This window comes from Agelaius tricolor, unplaced genomic scaffold (assembly GCF_023055355.1).
Source record: "Agelaius tricolor isolate 1412-34295 unplaced genomic scaffold, bAgeTri1.0.p SCAF_17, whole genome shotgun sequence".
NCBI lineage: Eukaryota > Metazoa > Chordata > Aves > Passeriformes > Icteridae > Agelaius > Agelaius tricolor.
Genome location: NW_027269277.1, coordinates 2,749,981 through 2,776,759, shown reverse-complemented (window position 1 = coordinate 2,776,759; position 26,779 = coordinate 2,749,981). Strand labels below are relative to the sequence as shown.

The following is a 26,779-nucleotide window of genomic DNA, read 5'->3' as shown; positions in this document are numbered from 1 at the left end:
AGCTGTAAGCAATGAGAAGAAGATGCTATAAAAGAGTGGGGTGGCCTTGAGAAGGGAACTGGAGCCAGTGGCTGCTTTGAGAAGAGGAAAGAGTCAGTGCTCTGAGGAGATGCCCACGAGAAACACCAAGGTATGAAACTTTTGTGATAAGGAGATAACAGCATGGAACCCCTGCAATGAGATGACAACACATACATGGATAGAGATGTGGAGCCTCAGATTCCAAACCTGTGGGTAAATTATAAAGCACAGAACTGTAAATACTTCCCAGGTTCTGGATAAAATGTCCATTATTGGGAATTTTCTCAGTCTGATAAGTAATTCAGCCCTTTCTGCTTTTGCATCCTCCTTTTGTAGAAAGAAATTATACAATTGTACAAGTTTAAAAGTGAGACTACTGAGGCTGAGTGGGAGGACAGGAGCTCTTGCTGTACAGCTCAGGAAAAGCCCAGCTGGCTCTAGTTTTCATCCCTCTTTTAATCCCTCTTAAAGACAATGGAGGCAGTATGTTCTTGGAGGGTAAAAACATCCACTGTTTTCAGCTATATCAGTTTCAGAATTTCTCTTCATTTCTTTCACATTAGTATCAAACTAAGGAAAGGTTAATTAATACAGAACCCAGAAGTACAGTGTGCTCCAGAACTCTCTTCTTTTATCCTGTCATACAAATACTTTACAAGAATGGTATAAAGGTATTTATGTGAGCCCTGCACTTGGCTCAGAAATTACCTATAGAAGAAGGTCTTTTCAAGGAGCAGTTCCCATTCCCTTTAAGGCTCCTGAATGTTTTTTTTTGGGAATCTCTTCCACTTGGTTACATTCGACCTTTTGAAAGGACTGCATTCAAACAAAGGGGAGCTAATCCAGGTTTCTCAACAAGACTAAAAATGAAAGCAATCACTGGCTTTTCAAAACTTGCAATGGTCTTGGCTGGCTGTGCTCACCTTGTAATTGTATTTTCCTCAAGAGCCTTTCTCCCAAATAAGAGGTTGGGATGCTATTGTAATGTCAAATCTGACTCACTGTTACAGTTGCTATTAAAAGTTAGCAGCTGTAATTAGGGAAGAATTTTGAAGCTGCACTGTTGTATTGTCAGTTGTAACAGCTTTTAATTATCTTATATTTTTCTTTAAAGTGATCAGCTTTGCTGAAGTTGAATGTGCTTTTATCATTTTTGCTCTGGAAATGAGCTGACACATTTAATATAATTTAGATAGAAATACTGTTGCTGCAGAAAACAATTGGAATCTATGAACTTTTTAGAGGATTTTGAGCACAGGAGACAGCCACAGTGCTTAGAGGGATTTTGCCATCATCCAATTAAAATAGTCCTCCATTCTTTCTAATACCATTCTATCTGGTCTTAAAATGCGTAAGACTAATTACATTAGCCCACAGAGGCTTGCATGGCTAATACTATTGGCCATTTCCTCAAATAGAAGAATTATAAATGATTAAACACTTTGCAAATAAAGGCAGTTTTGCTGCAGGACTCGATGGGATCCACAGATACTCTGTCATTTCCCCTGGCTGCTGCAGCCTGTGCTGCTCAGCCTTGCAGCAGATGCCAGTGCTGGGATTCCAGCAGCCAATCCCATTGTCCCCCCAGCTTACTGGAGTCCAGGAGGAAACCAAACCCTTTTGTTTCTATTTCTACTCTGGACTTATGCTGGGGATAGAGAGAATAAAGACAGAGCCTTATAGATTAGTCTGGTAATAGGACATGCCTTGTTATGCACGACTTTGCTCCCTTTAAATCCTTTCAGTTGTGTTGGGGGGAAAAAAAAAAAAAAATCTGAGTTTTCCAGGGAAGGATCCTGAATCTTAAGGACATGGAAGAATGCAGCTGGTGTAGGAGCTGCAGAGAATCTGGGTGAGCAGCAGCCTCAGAGGGCAGATCCAGCTAAGGAAATGCTGCTCTGTATTGTCATTTTTGGCAGGCAGCATCCTTGTCAATATGCATGAGCACTCAGCAGAGTGAGAGAACCTGTCACCCAGGGGATGTTACGCACTGATGACAACAACCAGGCACAGGTCCTCTAACATGTACTTAGATTAAGTTCATTTACAGTTGTCACTCCCAGAGAAGGAAAGCTGCTAGGCAGGCAAGGACAAGCAGCACTGGTGGTGCAGCCACTCTTCCAGCCAGCATTTCCACTCCTTGCATCCTGCTTCATAATTGATTCTTCAAGACGGGGAAAAGTGAAAATTCTGTCTGCTTCAGCAGCTCCAATGAACCTGAAAATTAATCCATATAATCCTTATATTATGATGTCCCCATGAGAGACCAATTTACCCATGACCCCAGTGGGAATGCTCTCTCACTCCAGCATGTTGGCATTGGGTTGGATTGTTTTGATAAATTCTGATTGCATTTATAACGTTCATATCCAACTAAAATCCACCATGGGAGAGATTCCTGGCCATGTCATGTTCTTATAAGTTATCCCAGACATTCCTGGCTCTGCCACACGGTCACCAGATTCTTTGGGGCAGGGATTAAATATTTGCTCCACTTGTTCTGGTTTGGTTTTTTTTCCTGTTATTAATTTTTGAGGAGGTGTGATGCCTTTCAGGTCCCAAAAGGAGAAATTTTCAAAGGGTTGCGGATGGATTTGTCCTTCCAATACCTGATTAGTAGATATCAAGAGATGGGTAATAAAACTATAACTTCAGAAAGGATAAGACCTTGTCCCTGTGAAACTCAAAAAAGCTCACGAAATGCTACAGGAGAATTTTATTGTTGTCAATCTACATATTCCAATTGAAACTTGCATATGGGAGCATTAATTTATCACAGAGGAGAAGATTATTTTCTTTGAAGTGCATTCAAAATTTAATTCCTGTTCTAGGCAGATGCAGCACCTTGGCCTGGGTTTTTGTTTGGGTGTTTGTTCTGTAAATACAAATGCCCATCAAAGTAAATCTTATCAGCAGGAAGTGTAGTGCAGTGTAAATTGTGTTGGAGACTTTTGGGCAGTTTTCTGGTCACAGAGTTCAGTATCTTGGGGAAAGAAAATCTCTATTACCTTGAGCAGTTTTGTAAATAGTGGGCATGTTCTATTAAGTGTTGCTTTAATGCTCAGAAGAAGTTTATTCCACTGAATGATTTCAGTCATTCCTTTTCCATATAAGCACTGCATGTATACACACATATCTGTAGACACATAAATCCTAAATAAGTTCATAAATTGAACCAGGAGATTCAGGGCATTATGCTTTCCAGAGTAAATAGGTTTTTCAAAAAAATATTTAACTTTGGCTTTCAGAGCACTGGATGAGCTATGCAGCATTGGATGCACATTTCCCAGTGCTGGGGGAGCCCAAATTCCGCTGAATTCCAGGGGGACCAAACCCCTGATCCTGATTAAACTATTTGTGATCTGACTTACTTTCATGGGCACATGTCAAATGAGGATATTTGAAAATTAGTCTGTAGAATGTGAATAAGAAAATATATCCAATATCTTCTGATACCTTTGAGCACAGCCTTTCCATGGGCTTAAAATCTCACTGTTCTGAGGAAAGCGCTGAGGGTAATTTAAGTTTCAGTGAAGAAAGAAGCAGTCTTTTTTTACTTTGAGGGACTATTGCCTGCTTCTTGAGATTATTGAATTTTCATTCCAGTATAGAGAGGAGCAGTATATTGCCAAGATGAAACAGAAAGCTTAATAGGCACTATATCTCTTGATGTTTAGAGAAACTTAGCCAACAATCTTGGAAGACACCGAATTGGATTCTAAAATACTGACACAAATGAATTAGGAGGAAATGGCTCTTGCAACAGTACTGCCACATGTGCCATTCATGCCATTAAAATATGACATTATTCTTAATTTTACTATATTAAATTACAAGTTACATGTGTTGGGGACTAATGGGAAGTCATAGAATCACAGGATAAGCTGAGTGGGAAGGGACCCACAGGGGTTACTGAGCCCAGCTCCTGGCCCTGCACAATCAGCAATCCCAGCCTGGGCATCCCTGGGCAGGGTCCAAGGGCTCCTGGAGCTCTGGCAGCCTTGGGGCTGTGCCCGTTCCTTGGAGAGCCTGGGCAGTGCCCACCACCCTCTGGGGGAAGAAGCTTTTCATAAAAAAACTGGCATTTATTTTTTCAGCAAGAGGCTGCAATAACTGAAATCTTATAAATAGATTATCTACAAAATGAATTCTCAGGGAAAATAACATGACAAAGATGTGTATCTATTCCACATTTAAAATTGTGAGAGGAAACTGTCCCAATTCTGCCTGGGGGCAAGGGGGACTTTTCTGTTATTTTTGCAGAGGTTGAGCTTGGCAGCACGACGTTGCTGTCCAGGTGAGTGAGTGGTGCTGCTCCTTGTGAGCACTGCAGGTCCTTGCAGAGTACTTGTTATTGTCAGGCACTAGGTGGCCTGCTTGCTAAAACATCATCATGAAGCCTTCTGCAGGCAATTTGCAGAAACACTGCCTGAAAAATGAGTAAATAAAAATGCTTCTTTAATTCCTAATAGAGTCTGAGGCATTTAAACTCTCCAATGCCAAGCTCCAAACAGGTGGGAGTCTGCAGGTGCTGTAACCTACCCAAAACTCGGCACACAACGATTTTGTTCTTGTCTTGCAGACAATATTTAGACAAAAGATCAAAGTTTCCCACTAAAGATGGGATGCTGGCCTGTATATTCACTAAATCATAAGCTCTTAGTTCCTTTGAGGGAAGGTAAAAGCTGACAAGTGCAATATAGCACAGCATTTGTTTGAGCACCCTGATGGTTTGGTGTGTTATGCCCAGAAACACAAAAAGGATCAGTATTTGTTGCTTCTGAAGGGCAAATATAACACTGATCATCCAGGAGTTAGTTGTTCTCAATCTGCTCTACAGGAAAGCAGAATTAAGAACAGCAAGCAAAGCAAGAGCTCGCTGGGGTTTTTATGTTGTTGTTTTGGTGTGGTTTGGAGTGCTGGAAGGCTGGACAAGACCTGTGGTCTCTCAGTGTTGCCACCTGAGTCCTGTGCTGGTACAAACCACCTTAATCTGTGTTTTTCAGCAGTTTTGAGGTTTTCATTTGTTGTTCTGTGGCTCTTGTTAGTGTCAGTAGATGTGTGGTGATCAGTCAGCTTGAGCTTTGGATATTGAACTTTAAAAAGTACCTGTTTTATTTATTAAAAATGCAATGGAATACTTTCAACAACAAGCCTTCATTAAAATAATTTTGCTGTTGAATTGACTGGCTCAAGTGATTAACCACAGAATTATTTCAATGTGGTTATTGAGCTTCTTTATTTCAGGTCAAATGCAAGACTAACGGGATGGCTGGGGTTGCAAAGATCATTTTCTCTACCATTGGTAGAATTGTAGAATATTGGTGGTCAGGAAGGGGGCAAATTTCTGCTGTTCTGCAGAGACCATGTGAGAGCTGAGCCCAGGGATGAGCACAATCTGCATTCCACACAACTCTGTTGTGGTCATCTGCTTGGAAATTTATCTTGCACACATTTTTCAGCTGAATTCCCCTAATGTCTCTGTTCTACACCAGATAAATGAACAAACAAGAGGCAGCTCCATTGCAGTGATTTATAATTGTACAGGAAAAGGCTTTGTGTGGCTTCTGTAATTACAGGGGTTTTTTTTCTCCTGAAATCATACTAATTAAAACAATTGATTCAGGTAATTGGTCATATTTTTCTAGGACAGGAAAGATGTTTCAACCTGATATTTGTGTCCTTTATTCTGAGTAAGAGAAGAACACATTTATGGCAGATTATGGTGTGTTCCAAGAAAATGTCTAAATTTTTTTTTTTGCTTCCAAGAAAACATTGCATCCCAATAGAAGAGGAACTATAAGAACTTGTTGTTTTGTGATTTGAGCAAAAAAGTGTATTCCTCCTTACTCCAGCCAAGTCTGAGCATGAATCTCTTGAATTGATTTCAAAGCAAGCAGACTTGGCAGGATCCCTCAGGTTACAGAGAAGCATTCTCCATTTGAAGCAGTGCAGCATCCATCCCCACTGCACTGAGAAATAAAGTGCCTCCTCAAATTCTGCCAGAAAGAGACAAAAAATCTGTGAGATGTGGCACATACACACTCACACTCACACACAAATTCCTGTCACTACAGCTTGCAGGAGAAGCAGGGAACAAATTTCTGATGCATAGAGGAATATCACTGTGAGATGTCAGACTGCCTATAGGAATTCATCATGCCTGGATATCAGAAAATAGGTGTGATGTACTGCATCACATAAAACACAGCAGAATTTTATTAGGAAAATAGATCTGCGAGCTTTAAGATACACCAGTACATAAAGAGTACTTGAAAAAATCAATATATCTTATAATACTTCACAGAGTGCATGGGACCAGCGCCCTGGAGTTGCAGTAGGAATTGTCTCTGCTTTTCAACCCCACAACCCTTCAATCCTTCCAGTTTCTATAACTGAATACAACCTTGTTTTAGGGAATTTTGCTGTGTGCATTTAATAGATATTTTATGTTCCACACTGGGATCCTAACAGATCTTGGTAACAGAACACCAAATTTTCTTTTCTTCACAGGATGTGACTTTTGTAAGTTCTGAGCTTTTGTTTTACTGGAAATCAGTAGGACTTCTGACTGACACATCATCAGACATTAAAGATTTGAAATGTTATTATTTTCTCTATTCATTTAATCACAAATCAATATTTCTGCTTCTCACACCAGTAATTGATGGAGCAGTTAATCTTGTCACTGTTGTTCTTCCATCTTGTGAGACAACACCTAATTATGTCCTTGTGTCACTTGTGTTGATCTTGTTTAAGAGATTCAAAACAGCCTCTGCATAGAAAGGAAAACACCAATTTTCTTGGCAGGTCTTGGGTTTGCAGGCATAATTAGCTGATGTAAAGGAGCAGTCTATCAGTTGTGTTTGCATGACATTTCTATTACAACCCTAATACAAATGTTTCATTTCCAGAAAGAACCAAAATCTCTTTGGCCATTTTTAGTTTCTTGAAAGAGGAAAAGTAACCAAAATGTGAAGCATGATAAAACTTACAACCAATACAGGATTTTGTACGACATCAAATTATTAAAAAATTCTCTATGTTGTAATTTTTTCAGCTAATAGACCAGTTTGTGTTTTGTGGTATTTCTTGTACCCTTTTCTGACTTACAGCTAAACGATAAGCTGCTATCAAGTGGAGAAGTCACTCCATTTATAGCAAAATTAGATTTTTCACTTGGGTTTGTGGGGTAGGAGCGTGACTTTTGCACAAAAGAGAGGAAGAAGGATTTATATCTATTTGAAACTTTAATCTTCGTTCACTCTACTTCTTCAATTTCTCCTCATGCAGTTTCTTCTTTCAAGAACTAAAATGTGATTTTCTTACCAAATGTTCTGTGTGGTGTACCAGTGGTGATAGAATGCATCAAGGGCCCATAATATTGGGTGGTAAAATGTGCTTCAGGAGGGTTTTAAGAGTTTTTCCATGAGCGTGGTGACCCCCAGGACTCTGATATTCAGATGCACTCTGCTCTCATTATTGGTTATACCTTTGGAAGCTGTTTATCCTGTTTACTCTGTGTCAGAAGAAGGAGAATGGGTGGGAAATAGCATCCCAAATATTCCAAACTTCTCTGTTCTCCATTGCAAGCCTGAGTCTCTGCACATCACTTGTGTCTGGAGGTCATTGGCAGTGAGTTGGCCACACCAAGTCAATGGAAATGTGGATTTCCAGCCAGAAATGTTTTGTCCACCTTGCAGAAGCTGAATTGTTGGCAGGACTCAGTGAGGAGGCAGGAAAGAAATGCACAAAACCCATTTCCTGTAATTTGAGTACAGCTTATGAAGGAGCTGCAGTGTCTTTGTGAACTTTATGGCTCTGGGCAAAATGTTAAAAATCAGATTTTCTGGGCTTGTTAAGCTTTACCATGACAGGCTTCAAGAGCATGGCCTGACCTTTGTAATACAATCTAAAATTAAGCATTTAATGCTGACACAAAACAGTCTATGCAAATATTTAATAAAGGTCTGTTGTTGAGGTGTGCAGGCAACTCAACTTTTTGCTTAAGTTAAGGAATTTTATTTCCAGAACTGTAGTTCCAGCAAACTTTGTGAAACATGGAGAAGGCTCCAGTGGTTTCAGTGGGCTTTGAATCAATTTAATTGTTGACCAGAACCTCCACTTGTTAAACCATATTTACTATACAGGTAAAACAGAATTTAAAGAATCAGGCCTTGCACAGCAAATTGCTGTATCACATTTTAAAGTACCCTTATAATTCTGTTTTATCCAGTTTTGTGACTCTTCTTGCTGAGTACTTTGTGTACAAGTGGTTTGACTGGTTTTAGGCAGCGGCTTTCTCCTAAACCAAAACAGCTCTGCTCAATCATCTCCATGGGATGATTTCATTTTCAATCCCCCTTCCAGAACCACTTCAGTGTAGAATTCTCTGTGGCACAGAATTTCCTTTGAGAAGCAATCCATGTGTTTGCCATCCCTGCAGAGTTTGGGGATCTGTCAGGATGGGAGGCGTTTCAGCAGAACAGAGCAATGGTTCCAGTGTCGTTTTGGGTTTTGAGATAACAGAGGAAAAGACTTCACATTTTTGTGAATGAACCATAAAATTAAAGAAATATTTTTGTTATTTAAAGGATTTTGTTATTTAAAGGATTTATTGTTATTTTGTTATTAGGCCATCAGCTGAGGAGCTGCCACTGGCAGGCAGCAATTCCCATCACAAGGTTTCCAGGATTAAAGATTTGTCTCTGTGTTCATGGAACAAAAAATAAATGGTTTTTTCCTAGGAGCTGCCTGGGGGTCATGGAGAGAGTGAGAATCCCCTGACTATGACAGGGGAGAACCAGGCAGGAAGGGGAGAGCATTTGGCATCACCTGCTTTTGTTTGTACCCTGATAGAAAACCCAAAAACTGATAGAAAACCCAAAAACTGATAGAAAACCCAAACTCTGATATTGTTCTGTCCTTGGAAAAGCTTTCCTCTCCCATCACCATCTCTCAGGAGTTTTTTTTTTTTTTCCCACTGCCATGTTTTATTCATGTGCTGTGTTTAGATTGGCCAAGTTTGCTAAAAATTGTGGTGATTGCTTCCCTGCTCAGGGCCATCCATAAATGATGAGAAAATTCCTTCCAAGATCTGCAATTAGTTCTCAAGTTCATGGCGCTTTTGGAGGCTCCAGAGCTGAGTTAATGATTTATGAAGATGTTTTCTCATGTATGGGATCCATATGTGGCTTGTGATCCCTTTGGGCAGAGGTGGTGATTGGGCTGTTCATTGGTGAGATGGGTGTAAGGTACAGAATATGCAATTTGTGATGTGTTTCATATTTTAAACTCTTGACTAGAACATTATAGTTTGATTCTAATTTGCATTCAAGATACCTTTAAGAAGAACAAAAAATCCCATATGGAAATGAGCAGCTATGCTGCTACTGGGTGAAAAACCTGATTTTTTTATTTTTAACATATTCTGCTAAAGCAAAGAGAAACTGATGAAAATAGCAAAGTTTATCCTTTTGGAGTCCAATATGTGTGTTCTGGCACCCAGAAGAACTTTTTTCTCCTTCAGAACCTGGGTGCAACTAGTGCAAAATTCCAGATATCCTGACTTTACAAGAAATACAGAATATAAATAGAATTTTTTTTTCCTTTTAAGTCATGTCTTTTTTTAAAGTAAAATAGCAATATATTTAAGTTCTTTGTTTCTTTTTAGCAATTTTGGGAACAGTGCTCTCTGTTTTCACAAATGGTTAAGTGAGAAGCAAATTTCTGTGGTTTCCTCAGCTCTGTGTGTGGAAGTGGAGGGGTTGGAAGGAGGTGACTGACTCCTGCTCCTCTGGAATCCATGGAATTTGTGTTGCTGGGCTCCTGGCAGGATTGTGTTTGGAGCAGGCAGGACAATAGAACACAATATTAACAACAGAGCAGCATCCCTGCCCTGGTTCACAGCCACTGGAACTGTTCAGCAGACACTGAAATGTGGATTTTACCAGGGAGAAATGAAAATTGCTGCCTGGCAGCCAGGCAGTGAAGCAGAATGCATTATGCATGAAACAGGTGATCTTGACAATTGCCATTCCAAAGGATGGGACACAAACGACTGAAATCAGATTGACTTCCATTTGCTAACAAATAAAAATGTGTTTGACTTTGGAGTGCATCCAGCAGCCACACACGTGGTTTCACAGTTTCTTATTGTGGTCCCATCTTCTCTTGCCGCTGCTTCATAGATGATTTTCCTTTGGTTTGTTTTAGCAGAGATTTAATTTTCAGATTTGAGGCATGAAGAGATTTCCAAGTACCAAAACCAGAGCAATTTCCACTTGATTGGTAAAATGCATTCCTGTCGTGCAAACACACAAATAAAATGCAAAGAAAATTACATTATGAATCATACCATTAACAACTTGATTTTTTGTAATGTTTTGAGAAGTCAGCCATTGAGTTATAGTGAGTGTATATTTGAATTTGCAGAGCAATGTAGTGTTCACTTTGGAGTTGTAATGGTCTGCAGCTTTGTAGGGGGTTTGGTTTGATTTTTGGGTGTTTTTTACTCTTTCTTTCTTTCTTTCTTTTTCTATTCAGGCATCCCATTATTTCTTTCTAAGAAAATGAAAATAGCCATCAGAGAAATGGTCAGTTTTCCCCAAGATTTCTGCTCTCAACCTTTACCTTTGTTGCAGCTCCAATGCAAAAATGTTTCACTGCTAAAAGCAGGACCATTTCCCAGTGTCACTGGGATATAAATAAATTTGACACTGCATATTCTCACAGGTCTCTGAAATAAGTTCAGGATATTTTAAAAGTATTTCCTGGGTGGCTGCTGGATGCATTTTCCCAAATGTGGACCATACTTACTCTTCTAGTAAAAAAGGGACTTCAGCTTTAAAGGGATTAATTTGCAACAATTAAAATAAATTACTCCTTATGCCATATATCAATGTGATTGAGTTTAATTTGTTCAGCATGCTCACTGCCTGTTGTGTATTTATAATTCTGCTCACTGTTTCCAGCATTTTGATACAAGTTTTAATCAACACTCTTCCTATTAGTTGCAGATTACTATCAGGAATAAAGAATTCTATAATTCTATCTAGGAATTTATCAGTTGCTTGTTTTCCACACCTTGGCTGCTTCTTCACATGGCTTGAAGAACCTCTGTTTTGGTCATTAGCTTTTTATTTCCTCAAGTGAAGAGCATTTCTTACCTCTTGTGATGGAAAAATAATAAAAATAACAGAAAATAGTCTATTTTTAAATAGAATCAGGAGAGCACTCAACTATAAGCAAGCTGTGGCCTCTCACTTAATTCTTTTGTTGACTTAAATGAGTGTGAGGTGATGTTTTCTCCTGGTGATAAGAATTTCCAGTTTCATTTTGTTCATCACTGAAGAAAAATCAAATTAAAGAAACCTCCTTGAAGTCAATACCATCACACTCATAAAAAATAGATCAAAGAATGAATCAGTCCCTCAGTGGAATTAAGAGTAAAATCATATGAGGGAATGAATTTGAAAGCCCTGATACTATAACAAATTGTCTGTTTCTCTTTGAGGTAGGTCTTTTTCTTTGAGTATGATAATGAAATATCCTGTGTAGGGAGTGGATCCTGTGGATCAATATTGATGGCTGCAAATAATTTATATTTGAAGCACTGTGGAGAGTGACACTGGGTCCAGGCTGGTTTGGTGGCATTTGTGCCCTCAAAAAAATGAGGGGGATTTCTGTCAGGCACCAGCTTTGTGGTGTTATTGCCATCAAAACCTGTAAAATACCTGTGAATTCTGCACCTTTTTAAAAACCAGTCCCATCAAACCCAGCCAGTTCCTAAATGGCACCTGGGCTGTGGTGGCAAAGGGGAGAATTGCTGTGAGCAGCCAGGCCGGGGGATTATGGCAACCAAAACCCCAAACACTAAAAACTGACAGCATCAAAAAGGTCCCACTTTGGGATGAAGCTGAAATCCACATCAGCATGGTCCAAGGATCCAAAGCCATGCAGGGCTCCCCAATTGTCAGGGGCTTTTTGGAGGAAAAGGTGGAAAGGCTTTTTGGAGGAAAAGGAAGAATTGCAAACAGCTGCCTCATCAGAAAGAACCTAATCATGGTGGAGCTGTGTCATGGGGACCTTTGGCTCTGAGAAACACCATTTTAATACAGGGATTTAAATGCTCCTCTTTAAGGAGCCCACGGTGGATTAGCAGCAAATGAAAGGGATATGATATTGAAAAAGTGTGGTGTGCTAGCTAAACTTGTCCAAAGTAATTAAAATAAGTTCAGGAATATAAAGATAAGAATGGGAGTGATATTTTTGGGATTTCTTCTCTACTATGGTTTTAATAATTGGATATTGATGTAGTTTTGGACTTTAATTGTCCTAATTTTTAAAAATATGATACCTTTTTCTTTGAGCTTGGTATGGCAGTGACAGAACATCACCACAGTGTGTTTGTTCTACTCTATTTCAACTCTGAATCCAAGTATCAAGAAATGGTGTTGTGTTTCTGATCTGAAACAGACACCTGAACTCTTCTACTCCCTTTACTACTTTTCTGAGATCTTCTTAAGGAAGAAATAACAAGTTCTGTAATAAGGTAAAGGCTCAGGTGGGACCAGAGGGAGCCTTTTGAATAAAGAACAGATTTAGATTCTACCTTCACATCCTGCTCCATTAGGTGGTTACAGCTTTTATATTCCACTTTTCAAGGTATGATTTGACAGCTACTAAATGAAGAGGATAATGAACAGTGCTAATATTTAAATGACACCATTAATATTTGGTGTGTTGGACAAAAAAGCAGGTGTATTTGAGTGCATAGACAGCCAGATGAAGAAAAGCAAGTTTAAACTCCTTTTTCCCCTCCTCCCATCCATCTTGTCCATCTGGGCCATTTGCCTTCCTAGTTGGGGAGTCAGCAGCACAGACAGCAATGCATTCTCTTGAAAGCTGGGAAAATGGCTTGGCAAGCTCCACGTTACCTTCTGTCAAACAATTTGATTTGTTCTTAATTTATATATCTTTTTTCCCTCCCTAACCTCTTTAAAAGTGCGAGTGAGTGCTGGAACCCGTGAAAGCTCCTTTAGGCTGGGGCTGCTCGGCTCAGCCTCGTGTGCTTTGTGTTTCCCCAGTGCTCCAGGCTGGAACACTGTGATTCCAGAAATGCCTGGGAAGTGCCTCCTGCACTGTTCTGTTGCCATAGTATCCCTATCAGAGCTATGGCACAAGTGACAGGCAACGTTCAGCTATGGCTTTATAAATAGGATTCTGGAAGAACAGCACTCTCCTCACAGCTGAAGATATTCTATTCTGTTCTATCCAAGCAGCAAACTTGTGTCACGTTGGGATTTTTTTCTCCTTGAAGGCCTACAGCTCTGGATAGACCTTCAAAACTGTTGCTGGAGTTATTTTGAAAGAAAAAAAAAAAAATTAGAAAAACCAAGTGCATTGTACAGAAGTTCAAGCACTGTAAACCGTTGTTGGTTTTTTTTTCCTGCTAAACTAACACTGTCTATTACATGTCTGTACCCTTTAGTCACTCAGGGAAATCTGTGACAGCAAAAGTCACCACAAAACTCATGTTAGCATTTATCTAACATGGTTTATAAGTGTGCTGTGCTGTTTCTTCATGCTTTGAAGTGTTTTCTTTACTATGGCACAAGAAGAATTTCAATAGAGTGGTTCAAACTTGGTTTAAAGTAAAAGTATGCATAAGAAGGTAATGCCAAGTTCCACCCTGCAGCTCTCCTTACAAAACTCTTTGAGTCCTGCTGCTGTCATTTTATAATCCCTGGAAACTCCACTGCAGATAAAACTGGGGTTAAAGGCTTATAATTTAGTTGGAATATAAAGTATCTCCTGGCATGATCTCAACTTTCAGAATTGATTCAGGAATATTGTTGATGAACTCTGTAGACTGTTGCATTTACATTCTCATATTGCTTTGAAAAAAAAATCCTTAATGTATTTATTTGGAAGATTTATATGCCTGTTTATAAAATATTTTAATATGATTATCATTTATAAGTAATACTTACATCAGTATTGCCATAGAAGAATTTGGGATAGGGGCTAGAATTTGGTTTATATTTATGGTTGGTGTTGGGTTTTTTTTTTTCATTTCCTCCCCTCAGAAATGTAAATTTAAAATATTATTCTATAAACATCAGGATTTGAAGGGTTTTATAACCCTGTTGTGTTATTTTTCATTTTAATTTGTAATAGAGAGGAAGAAATGGCAAAATAGTTCCTCCTAGTATGCACAAAACATGCAACCACTCTGATTTTTCTTTTTTTTTTTAGGACAGCATTTAAATATCAACTTCTTACTGTGACCCATACATTTTTATTTGTGTTTTCCATAGAAAATCATGTAAATATGTTTATTTTAGTAACAATAGATACAAAGATGTGCTGTCCTGAAGTAGGACTCTCTGCAGGTTGAATGCATGTGGGGTGGCACATGTTTTTTCAGTGGGATGGCAATTGCTGGAGCTGCATTTAAAGAGATGCAGTTAATAAATCACATAATAATTTATAAATACATTTGTATTATTTATTATAGATCTATAATAGATATTCATAATATATGTATTATAAAATAGAGATTATACATTAGATATTTATATATAATAGATATATAGAATAAGTTATAGAATAAGTTAATAAATCAAATAATAACCAGTTAATAAATCAAAGTTATTAAATCAAATTATAACAGCCAGACTAATCCACCTGTGGACTATCACCAAGCCATTCACTGGGCTCACAGTGCTGCCATAATGGTGTTGCCATAATGATGATCAGGAGCTGCTGGAGACTCCCTCATTTGCATATTCAGAATGTGATGTTTGAATAAGGTTTATAAAAAGCTGTTGGTGCATTGCTTCCCTCTGGGCACCTGGCAGGTGCTGCTTTGGGTGCTGTGAGCCTCTGAGGCCCAGTGATAAATCAGGGAACTCCTGCAATGCCATTCCCTGGTCAGCAATCCCCCCCAGCTTCATTGATTTATTCAGGGAGCAAAACCTTTTTCCCTAAGTGAGGACTTGCAGCATTTTTATTTCATGCCTAATCACAAAAATGGTGTTTTCTGCTTTTGTACAATCCTGAAGCCAGAACGTGCTGTCCAGTCAGTGGTGCTGAAGTGGGGATGCACCTTGCAGGTGGAGTTGGAATGTTCTGTGTCTGTCACTGCCTTCCACCCCTGTGCTTGAAGGGAATAGCAATATTAATTGTTCCTAACCTGGTTCACTGCAAAATCAAGGCTTTAGTCTAAATTCCCCTGCAAGTGGCACTGCTGACAGGCAGTGACTAACAGGGGGAGGCAATTACTGGCACCAGGAATTCCTTCAACCACTGCAACTTGATCTGCAGAAGTAAATCAATCTGTGCTATGACAGGGAGAATAAAATGAGAGGAGACAGGGAACAGAATTACACTTTTACCTGCACAGTAAAAAGAATGTAGATGTCTTGGCACAGGTATATTTGAAACAGATGCTAACCTAAGATTTCATTTGTGAGAAAAATCACTTCACATGGAACTCTTGAACATTTACCTTAGAGAAATGCTATCCTAGCAGATCCTAAATTCTGGAATGGCAGGATTATGTAAAAATTAGGCAAATATTCTATACATAGAGTTCAATAGAGTGATTTATCTCTTAAAAATTCTTGGCTGAAGGCTGAATGCAGCTACAGAGATATCTGTGTGCACCTGTAAGTCCTCTTATTCCACTTCCATCTTTCTCGAGGTTGTTAACAGCCTCAAGGCAAGAATACATTGTTATTCAGAAACCAGCTTGGAAAGTACAGGTTTTCCAACAAGTTTGTACCTCCCTTTAAAGCTATTGGTGTTCCAGAGTATTGTGAACAGGCATCATCAAATTTAAAATTATACAAATTTTTTTTGCAATTCCCTAGACAGATTTCCACACATTGTTGGCTGAAGTTCACCAGACTCCATTTAGATAATAACACTTTCTTGCCAGTTTAGGTTCCTGAATTAAAAATATCCAGATTTCTTTGTTGTTGTTAACAAACATTACATAATTTTGTCAGTGCAAAACTTGGGGGGAGAATTAAGACAAATGTTCTTCTATTCCCATATCTAAGCAAGAGGTATAAAAAGATCTGGTTCTCAGCAGATGGTTGCTTGCAAACTTCTTGCCTACTTTTTTTCTTAGGAAACAGAAAAAAAATGAGGACAATGTGGCAGAGAGATCAAAGGAAGACATTTTCCTAAGGGGCAAAGGAAAATCTCATGCTGGAAATAGGGGATTCCTGTACTTATTTCTTCATTCGATATTATCCAGCCCTAAAACTCTTACCTCAGTATTTAATTAAGATTTTCAAGTAAAAAGTTTTGCAAGAATTTTATCCATATTTAGGAAGGATGGAGTCAAATGTGACTTTACTAATGAGGCTTTCAAACAATTCACGTTGTTGGAGCAGGGATGGAGCTCCTTTAGCTCTCACTGCTTTAGGAGCACAATATTCTGTTGCTCTGTTTTTTCAAGTTTTTCTAAGCCATCTGATGTTCACATTCTTGTAACAAACTTTCTCATACACTTTATGTAAATGACCTATTGTTTTGCATTCTTTTATAGAAAAAGAGAAAATTGATAAACTGTTGCTTTGTCCAGTGTCATTGGAGAGGTGGCACTGTCATCCTCCAATCCACTATCACTTTTAGAAATCTATAAATACTAGAGCCAGAAATTAAACACCCTCTTTTTTACCTTAGAAAGTTCAATGTCTGTGTTGTTTAATTTTCTGCTCTAGAGCAACCAACAATATTCTGCGACTTTTAAAGGATTTTCCTTTCCCTTTTCCCAGCTCCTCCTGGCGTTCTCCACGGATCCTCATTAGTCATTCTGGAGATGGACTTGCTGTCTGGAACCTACCTCCTGGCAGTCCTGTTGGCCTGCATCGTGTTCCAATCTGGCGCGCAGGAGAAGAATTACACCGTGCGGGAAGAGCTGCCCGAAAATGTCCTCATTGGCAACCTGCTCAAGGATCTCAACCTAACGCTGGACCCCGACGTGCCCCTGTCCTCCCCGCTGCAGTTCAAGCTGGTGTACAAGACCGGGGACGTGCCCCTGGTGAGGGTGGAGGAGAACACGGGGGAGATCTTCACGGCCGCCAACCGCATCGACCGCGAGAAGCTGTGCGCCGGCATCTTCAGCGAGAACCGCTGCTTCTACGAGGTGGAGGTGGCCGTGCTGCCTGATGAGGTGTTCAGGCTGGTCAAGATCAGGTTCCTGATCGAGGATATAAATGACAACGCCCCCCTTTTCCCCTCGACAGTCATTAACATCTCCATCCCGGAGAACACGGCCATTAATTCCCGCTACTCCGTCCCGTCTGCCATCGACCCGGACATCGGGGTGAACGGGATCCAGCATTATGAGCTGCTCAAGGTGGGTTTCTTTCATCCTTCTCTGGTGCTGTGTGTGTTGCTGTCCTCCCACGAGTGTTGCCAGTCCTCACCACGCCGTGAGAAGCCCAGGGCTGTGTGCTGCACGCAGTGACAGGAAGCCAAAGCTGTGAGCTGCAGTTGTGCTACGGTGCGGGTCCATGTCAGAGCATGAATCCGTGGCCCTGAGTTTGTTCTGGTGCATCTCATCCTCACTCTGTGGGAAGCTGTTTATGTTCATGTGTAACAGTGTGAGGGAACATCCAGGAGCTCTGCAGCAGCAGCACTCAGGGTGTTTGTACACTTTGGCTGACAGTCTTCCTGGCCTACTAAAAACATGTCCTGATTCCCACTGGGAATCAGGCAGTGACAGTGCCGATTGCAGAAGGGTTTTGTGCTGGGTTTATGCCTCCCATTTTTATGGAGACAGCCTTTTTTTGTGCCTCTCTTGCACAACGGGTGGACCTGAGCAGTAGAACTTGGCCCAGAAGCTGATGTGATGCTCACCTCTGCATCGCTGAGCTTTTCCAGAGGGACGGAGTCTCTTTGTCAGAGCAGCTTTGTAACGTCTGGGCAGGAGCAGCTCCAAATGTGCAGGAGTGCAAGGAGAGCAGCGCCAGTGACCTTGTAAGAGCAGATATTTCATATTCTTGCTTCTTTTATTCTTTCTAGCAACTAACGGGGGACTAGGGGACAGAAGAATAACACAAACATGTGATGTTTATATAAACAGGAGTGTGTGATTTCTGAATAAATGGTCACTTTCATTTGAGTTTACTGAAACAAACTTAAGAACAGGAAAGAAACTTACCCTGAAATGTTGGGGGAAGCTGAAATTGCCCTCAATTCCTTTGATTTGCAATAGGGAACTATTTTGTGGTTTGGCTGCTCAGCAACCAATCTGACCCTCCTTAGTGCCAGAAGAACATAGATTATATTATCCAATATATTGCTTGACTGACTGCACAGCTGATATTCACTGATAGCAGTACTTACTGGCAATTTAATAAAAATAAAGCTCTGCCTTTTTTTAGGCTCTTTTAAATTGCTTGGAACCTGAAGTAATTGTGGCAGTGTGGGTGCTAAGGAGTGAAAAAGACATAAAAATCTCTTTCAGGAAAGTGCATCTCACTGGGCATTTCTGGCTAGCTATCCAATAAATAGATAAATAAATAAAAAAGATCCCACACATGTCTGTCTGCTCTCAGCACAGCCAAGCAACTTAAAACATTCCAAGACTGGCTGGAACATACCAAACATACCAAGAATTTATTATATTTAATATATATTTATATAATATAATTTAATATATTTAATATATATTATATATTTATATATATAATATATATTTAATATATAATATATATATTTATTATATTCCAAACATACCAAGAATTTACTATATATAATATATATTTATATATATTTATATATATAAATATATATTTAATATATATTATATATATTTATTATATTCCAAACATACCAAGAATTTACTATAATGTTTGAAGTTTTTGCAGTAAGCTCTTTAAAAATTTTCCTGGGTTATAGGAGAGCAGGTATATCTACAGGTGTGGGTTTTGTTTGGGGTTTTTTAGCTAAGCAGAAGCATCCAGTAGGGCAGAGTGTTCTTCGTGTGGCATATTCGATGAGATTTTGGGAAATGGATAACAGCATATTAAATAAATAACAGTAGCAGTAGAAAATAATGAAAAAAGGCAGAGTTACACACAAAATGGGGCAAAATAATACCCAGTCTGAACAGAGAAATGTGAGTTATCCAAAAGTGCTGTTATTGCAGGAAAAGGAAAAGTGTAGAAAATGGCAAAATCAGGAGTCCTTGGGGCTGATGAGCAACAGTTCAGATCACCACAATAACAGTCTTGTTTTGTGAGCTTGTTTTTGGCCTGGCATTCAGAGAGAGAAAGTAGCACATCAGCAGAGTGGGAACACATTTGTGTCATCATCTGAAATCCAGCCTGCAGCTCTGGGCAAGGTGAGAGGGTCTGCCTGAGAGGTTTTCCATCAAAAACTGTGCAAATATCTTAATATTCTTAAATATACATTAATATTCTTAAACATATCTTAATATTCTTAAATATTAACTATCTTAGTAATCTTAAATAACTTAAATATCAAATGATCTAATTTTTAAATAGAGAAAAATGAATGCAAAAGGACAAGTTACATATTTATTCAAGTGTCTCTGAAACTGCTTTTGCCACACAATGGAAAAGAAGGTGGTGAGGTTGAGCACACACTGGTATGGACTGGAAGTTCTGAAATCTTGTGCTGCATGTGCTGCAAACAAAATAATTTGTGAAATCACAGCCCTGTTGGCAGATCTTCTGAAAGAATTAATTGCATTTTTCTCTTGAATGCCTGTTGGTCAGGTATTTTTGGAGTTATGCATCTGCTGCCTTTAAATGAGCCAGCAATTTCACATACCTTGGAAATGATCTGTAAAAAACCAAAAGGAAATTTCTGACAGCCAGACACCATTTGGAATAGCATTTCCAGATGTTATTCTACCAGTAATTTTCAGAATGTTAATATCAAAAGTAATCATAAAATAAATTTAAAAAAACCAGAAACAAATAGTCAATAAACCCAACCAATGGAAATACAGGATTCTGGTGAGCAGGCAGGAAATGCAGCCAGTATTTCCTACTGCAGGCGAGCTCCAGGAAGATAATTAGAGGATTAAACACCTTTCCTATGAGCAAAGGTTGAAAGAATTGGGATTCTTCAGCCTGGAGGCTCCAGAGGGACTTTGGACAAGGCCTTTATTGAAGCCTTTCAGTATCTGGAAGGGCTGCAAGAGGGACTTTGGATAAGGCCTGGAGAGACAGGACAGGGGGGAAAGGCTTTGTTCTGATGGAAAGTTGGTTTAAATTGGATATTGGGAAGAAATCCTTCCCTGTGAGGGAGGGGAGGCCCTGGCACAGGTGCCCAGAGATGCTCCTGGGTCCCTGCAGGGTCCCAGGCCCGGCTGGACGGGGTTTGGAGCAGCCTGGGACAGTGGAAGGTGTCAGGGCTGGAACCAGGTGATTTTTAAGGTCCCTTCCAACCCAAACCATTCTGGGTTTTGTGATATCCAAGGATGCATCCCTGGGGAAGGCTGGGGAGATGGAGGAGGAAAGGAGGGGTCGGCAATGCTGGAGCACCAGGAGGAGGCGACAGCCCAGGCACACCAGGGTGCTGCTGCTTTTGCTGCCTTTGCTCCCCAGATGTGCTCTGTGTGCACTGTCCTGCTCTGCTCTCTGGGCTGGGCTTTTGATTTTTCTTCACCTGAAGATGCTGAGATGTTCTGGCGCCTCAGAGTGTTGACCTTTTCCTTCCTTTTATGAGCAGCAAACAGGGGGGGCTGCAGCACAGGGAGCTGCTGAGTAGGGACATCCTCTGAGCAGGATGGTCTAGCAGGGCAGGGATTTTGGGCAGGGATTTTGGGCAGGGATTTTGGGCAGGGATTTTGGTCAGGAATTTTGGGAAGGGATTTTGGAAGCACCTGGTACGGCCTGGATGGGCAGGGCAGCTTGGAGGTGGCGGAGGAGTGAGGGCTGCCAGGATGAGGGAATCCTAGAAAGGATTTCCACAGAGGAGTGAGGGCTGACAGGATGAGGGAATCCTAGAAAGGATTTCCACAGAGGAGTGGGGGCTGACAGGATGTGGAAATCACTTGATAGAAGCAGAAAATTCGGTGCTTTGGTGTAGGTGCAGCCACAGAGTGAAATGTGTTGCTCTGTATTTTGGACAGAAAGGATCAAAAATTGACAAAATGTGAAATGAAGAGAAAGATTTGCAGTTGTAGTTGGTTTTTGAAACAAATTTAGCCAAGATTTTCTCATTGTCTGTATGAAGCCAGGCCTATCTTGCCAAAAAACAGGAAAATAGAGACTTTGTCCATAACAAATTCTAAAAAGAGGGAACTTGCCACTAGGAACTGAGCTGACCCGTTTATAGGTATTTAACACATTTTCAGCACCTCTGTAGCTCCTTGGGAAGGTAACACCCATGTGTTGCAATATTTCCTCACTTTGTTACACTTACCTTACTGCCCCTCTCACGGGGTGTGGAAAAGGTCGAATATAATTTTTGCATTTGGTTTCTTTTGCAAACCAGATAAGAAAGGATAAAATCTTTAAACTAAATGACATATTTTCTTTTTTCTTTTTTTTTTTTAATATTCTTCCTCTCATTAAAACTCCTTAAAACAGTAGAAAACAAAACTTTGTAAAGAAATATATTCTTGTATTTTGGATTCAGTGGAAGCTTTGTAAAGCAGGGTTTGATTTATCTAAAACAAGACACAGCTTTAATTACCACACTGATTAACACTCACTTTTTGCCTGCCTGCATTTTATCAAGGTGCACCTGAACAGAAAATAACTTCTTTATGTGTAACTGATTCATGGCACCTCATCCTCAAAACTCTCTGTGGCTCTGATTTTTTCAGCCCTGTTTGAAACACATGAGCTCTAAAAAGGCAGCAGTTTTACTGTTAATAGAAAAGAAGAGACAGTCACGCAGAGCTTCTCGCTGTTCCCAAAGCTGCTGTGCATGGCATTATAAAAGATTGTGTTTCTCTGCTGAGATGCCCCAAGGTGACCATAGAGGGAGTGACATTAAGGTTTCACATGATAAACAGTGTTTGCTGAGAACCAGGGGAGGAGGGAGAACTTAGATATTATTTAACAATAGAAGAAAATTCATTTAGAATGAGAAATAGCTGGGTTGGGGAAGAGGATGGTGTAAAAGTGATGATGGGAGCTGGGAGGTGCAGCTAAGACAAGAAATAAATGGCCAGGTGGAAACCCAACCAGTTTTGTCTCAGCTGAGATAACTACTTTAAGTATAAACAGGAAATGATAGGAAAAAAGAGCTGGGCATTCATAAATAGAAGTAGTTTGTGAAAACAGTGGGATGCAAGAGCAAATTGTGCATTGAAACCTTAATAAACAGTGATTTCTGATTGGGGATGAACCTACAAACCCTCATGTTCTGCTTGAGCCCAGGGGGCAGCCCAGCCTCCAGGGCTTTGTTCCCCTCTTCAGGGCAGTGCCATTGTTGACAGAGTGAACAATAATAAATAAAATGTGCCTTGTGCCAGGCAGGGCCACCTCGGTGCCATAAGTACCTGCTTGCTGCTGCTGATTGCACTGTGCCAGCACACTGGCATCTGAGCTCAAGGCAAGCTGATATTTAGTATTACCTGATTAATACACTTTGTATTTAGAGGTGTCACAGGCCTCTGCTTTGACTGCAGAGATTTTAGTGTGAAGCATTTCTTTGTTCTCTTAAATGTTAAAAAGGCAAGCTGGTTCAGAACGGGTTTTGAATAGAAAAGGACTCGCACAAGGGCGTGTTTTAAATAATATTTTTATTAATTGATTGCTTAGCATTTCTTGTCAGCTAGATATACCATGTACACGAGAATTTGCAGCAGGAGCTGAACGTGTTCTTCTGTGAGCTGATCCTGTGTGCTAATATTTTCTTCTTTTAATCCTTTGCAGTTTGGGGGAAATTAGATTGGTGTTGCTGTTCCATTTCTCTTACCTGTTACAGTAATGTTGCTGTATTTACCTATCAGAAGCAGCTGGTGCATCCCTTCCAGGATAATATGATAATCTCTTTGTAGCTGTCAGTTCATCCCTCTGCAGTCTGACAAAACAGATTCCTGCTCAGCCTCACACCACTCCAGCCTTGCCTCTGATGAGGAGAGTTTCATCTGGCTGCTCTAGATCATCTTTGTGGTGCCTTTCAATGGAAGATATCCCCTTTTTCTGATACAGTTTGTCAATTCCATGACCCATGGAAGATGGAATCACAGGTCTTCATCACACTTCAAGCATCATATTTCATGTTTGCAGCTGGTTATTTCTGAGCCTCGCAGCAGTCCTGGATCAAGTAACTCATATCACTGTCAAGATCAAGAGTGGAAGATGTGTTTTATGTAGAAATAAATCTAGGAGGGCACTTAGAATTATAGACTGAGACTAGATTTGTAGTTAAGGGTGTATCAGAAAGTCATAGGAATGAAATCTTTGTTGATAATCCTGTGGTAAGCAGGGATACAAATGTGAAAATCAAAAGTGTAACAGTGGAGGAGGCCAAGCACCTTTGTTGTTTTTGATATTGTTTGTTGGTCTGTTTGGTCTGTAATGGTCTGTTTGTTTTTAGTGATGCACCTGTGGGGTTCAGTGCACAGACAAACAAGACAGAACAGTTCATGTCCCTGCAAACTCAGTGCACAGTGACACAAACTTGGATTTTGATTTTTTAGCACCTGATCAACCTCAGTGTCCCAAACAGGAGCTGCTTGGGCCTCTCATCCCTGTCCTTTCCTGTGCTCCCATTCCACACAGAGGGAGCCAAAGCAGCGCCCTCCCTTTGAGGGTATCCCAAACCATGTCCCATGGCCTGTCACACTGGAGTTCTGTGGATTAAACCAGCGTGGGTGATTCTCTGGGGGGCTTCAGCAGCAGCAGCACAGGGCAGGGCTTTGTTGGCCCCTTCAGTCAGCCACAGGAAGCCTGGGGTGCTCATTGCCAACATCTGCAGTCTGAAAGATCTGCCAACACAGAGCTTTTTTTCTGCTTGTAAATAGATATTTATTAATATTGCCAGGTTTTACTGAATATTGGAGTTAAACACTCATACAAATAAGGAATTTCAACTTAATATTTCTTACTATTTTTACAAATCAAAAATTATTTGTGAATTTGTTGTAACCCTCTAAGAACAAAATATTCTTGCACTTTCTGATTGCTTTTTTTATTGCCAACCCTTTCTAGTGTAAGGGAAATATGGCTGATGGGATGATGGCTATTCAAGATACTGAGAATTTTTTTTTACAGACTGATATATACTCAGGAAAATGCATTATTCAGATAGGAGATTTCTTGACATCCTCATAGACAAGAACAAGATCTTTTCAGTATTTTTCTCTTCTCATTTAGGAAACATTAGTTGTTCAGTGATATTTCAAGACTAATTGCCACAAAAATAAAATTACACTCATATTGATGGCACAGGTGACAATAGCACTTAGGTGCCTAAAACTGAGAAATCATGTGAAGCCAGATCCTGGATCTGACAGTGCTTACAGAGAGGGTAAAAATAAGATGCATGTTAAAAAAAGCATTTGAAGGTTGTTTTTTATTTTTAATTATTATTGGTTTCTTTTCCTTCTCACTCTCATACAGCTTAGACTAAAATTTTGAGTTTCTGCTTGGAGAGGGGATGGTTTGGTTTGATTTTTTTTTTTTTTTTTATTTCACAATCCCCTGGAAAAAGTCCAAGCCCACCTGGGTGTGGTGATGTGCAGCTGTTTTGGCAGAGGGCTTGGAGCAGGACCTCATCCCAGCCTGTGCCTCCCTGGGCTCCTCAGCACAATTTGCAGCCCTGGCTGATCCCAGCCTCACTGGGAGCTCTCAGCGGGATTGAACTGCAGATATTTGGGGCTCAGCACTGTTCATTCTTCCTCATTTTGTGTGCCAGCATGGAAAGGGAAGTTTATGGATTTAGGGAACTCAAAAATAGGTTTTTTTGAGGGAGTTTTTTTTGCTTTGGAGTTGAGCTCCAGTCAAGCTCTAAGGTCACTCTCTAGTGCTGGTAATTTAATAAATAGGGAGAGCTGGTCATGTTGTCTTTCTAAGGTAATTTTTAGCTGCCCTTTAAAAGAGAGGCCTTTTTTTAGGACAGGCTGTCTTTTGACAGTGACAAGTACTTTTGAGTGGTGCCAAGTACTTTTGTCCTATATTCCACAGTGGGGGAAGAGGTCAGACCCAAAACATCTTTCCCCTTTCATTTGCTGATGGAAGTTCAGTGTTTTGGTTAAAGTTAACACATCCTCAGTTTTTTCATGTGGATGGTCTCCTCTACATGCTTTTCCCCTGAGATGTTCTTAATTATCATCTGAAGCTTTTACATCACCTTTGCAAAATAAGTCTATTTTCATTATTTTGTGCTGTAGCTGGAAATCCACCTGCTTCCAAATCCTCCACCCCATTTGCTCATTTGTCTCACAATCCAAAATACCAAGGAAATGATTCTTTAGAGCAGATTTTGTGCTAGAATAAAAACACTGCTCAGTGCTAACTTGTCTAGAGAGATCTGGACAGACAAGTGGTCATCTGTGCAGATTATTTTGAAAAAGTCACCGGGTCTGAGCTTTAAAAGGGAAAACTGATTTGCATTGCTGCAGCTGTGACTTGGTGTCAGTGAGGAGATAAAACCCTGCTCCTGACTGCTGGTGGTGAGTCAGGAGTCAAGGTAATTGCCTCTTGTTGCTTGATACAAGGCTCCTTTAGGCTGGTTTATGGCACTACTGCTGTAAAACTGTCAGCTCCCGTTACCCTGACGTCCCTCTGGGGATTCAGGGAGGACTGGAGGAGAAAGTCTTGCTGCAGGCACAGCAAGTTCAGTGAGTTAGGCTGAGGGACAAGTTGGTGTCTCTTTCTTCCTGCATGCCAGGCTCTGATTTTCACATGAGCTGTCAGGGAACAATAATGTAGAAGTTAGCATGTTTCAGAGAGGAGAGGATGATAGGCTGGGCTGCGAGGCACCCATCTGTCAAACACTGAGCTCCTCTTCATCAGCATCATCTCTAGCTGATGTCCACACACATCAGCTTTAGCTCAGATGTGGGGATGCCTCCTGAGCACTCAGGGCTGTTTACACAAGTCTGTGTGTGTGGCAGCACAGAGTTAAAGGAACATTTTCCCAAAGCCATCGAGGAAAAAACTGTTTTAATTTATAAGAAATTGCAAATTATAGGATCTCTCATGCTCTCTATTGATGATAGCCCCAGTAACAGCACTAAAATAGCCCTTGTAAATGAAATTGTACTCTGGTTTGCATAGATGCATGATATTGGGACTGCAAGCAGCACAATGAGAGAAAATAACAATAAAAAAACTTAGAATATATAAGTTAGCATGTTTCAGAGAGGAGAGAACGATAGGCTGGGCTGTGAGGCACCCATCTGTCAAACACCGAGCTCCTCTTCATCTGCCTCAGCTCAGCATCATCTCTAGCTCGTGTCCACACACATCAGCTTTAGCTCAGATGTGGGGATGCCTCCTGAGCACTCAGGCTCAGGATTTGTGTACACAGTCTGTGTGTGTGGCAGCACACAGTTAAAGGAACATTTTCCCAAAGCCATCAAGGAAAAAACTGTTTTAATTGATAAGAAATTGTGAATTATAGGATCTCTCATGCTCTCTATTGATGATAACCCCAGTAAAAGCACTAAAATAGCCCTTGTAAATGAAATTGTACTCTGGTTTGCATAGATGCATGATATTGGGACTGCAAGCAGCGCAATGAGAGAAAATAACAATAAAAAAACTTAGAATATATAAGTTAGCATGTTTCAGAGAGG

At 40.2% G+C, this 26,779-nt stretch overlaps 1 protein-coding gene across 4 annotated transcripts in view; it reads left to right on the top strand.

The window, feature by feature from the left end:
• The window catches only part of PCDH11X (protocadherin 11 X-linked), a 431,181-nt gene that overhangs the window by 28,027 nt on the left and 376,375 nt on the right, over positions 1-26,779 (top strand). For all 4 annotated transcript variants that reach the window (XM_071442168.1, XM_071442166.1, XM_071442169.1 and 1 more), the window contains exon 2: positions 16,815-17,398. In XM_071442168.1, the coding sequence (XP_071298269.1) occupies positions 16,859-17,398 (540 nt within the window). In that variant the 5' untranslated portion in view covers positions 16,815-16,858. The remainder of the gene's footprint in view (positions 1-16,814; positions 17,399-26,779) is intronic.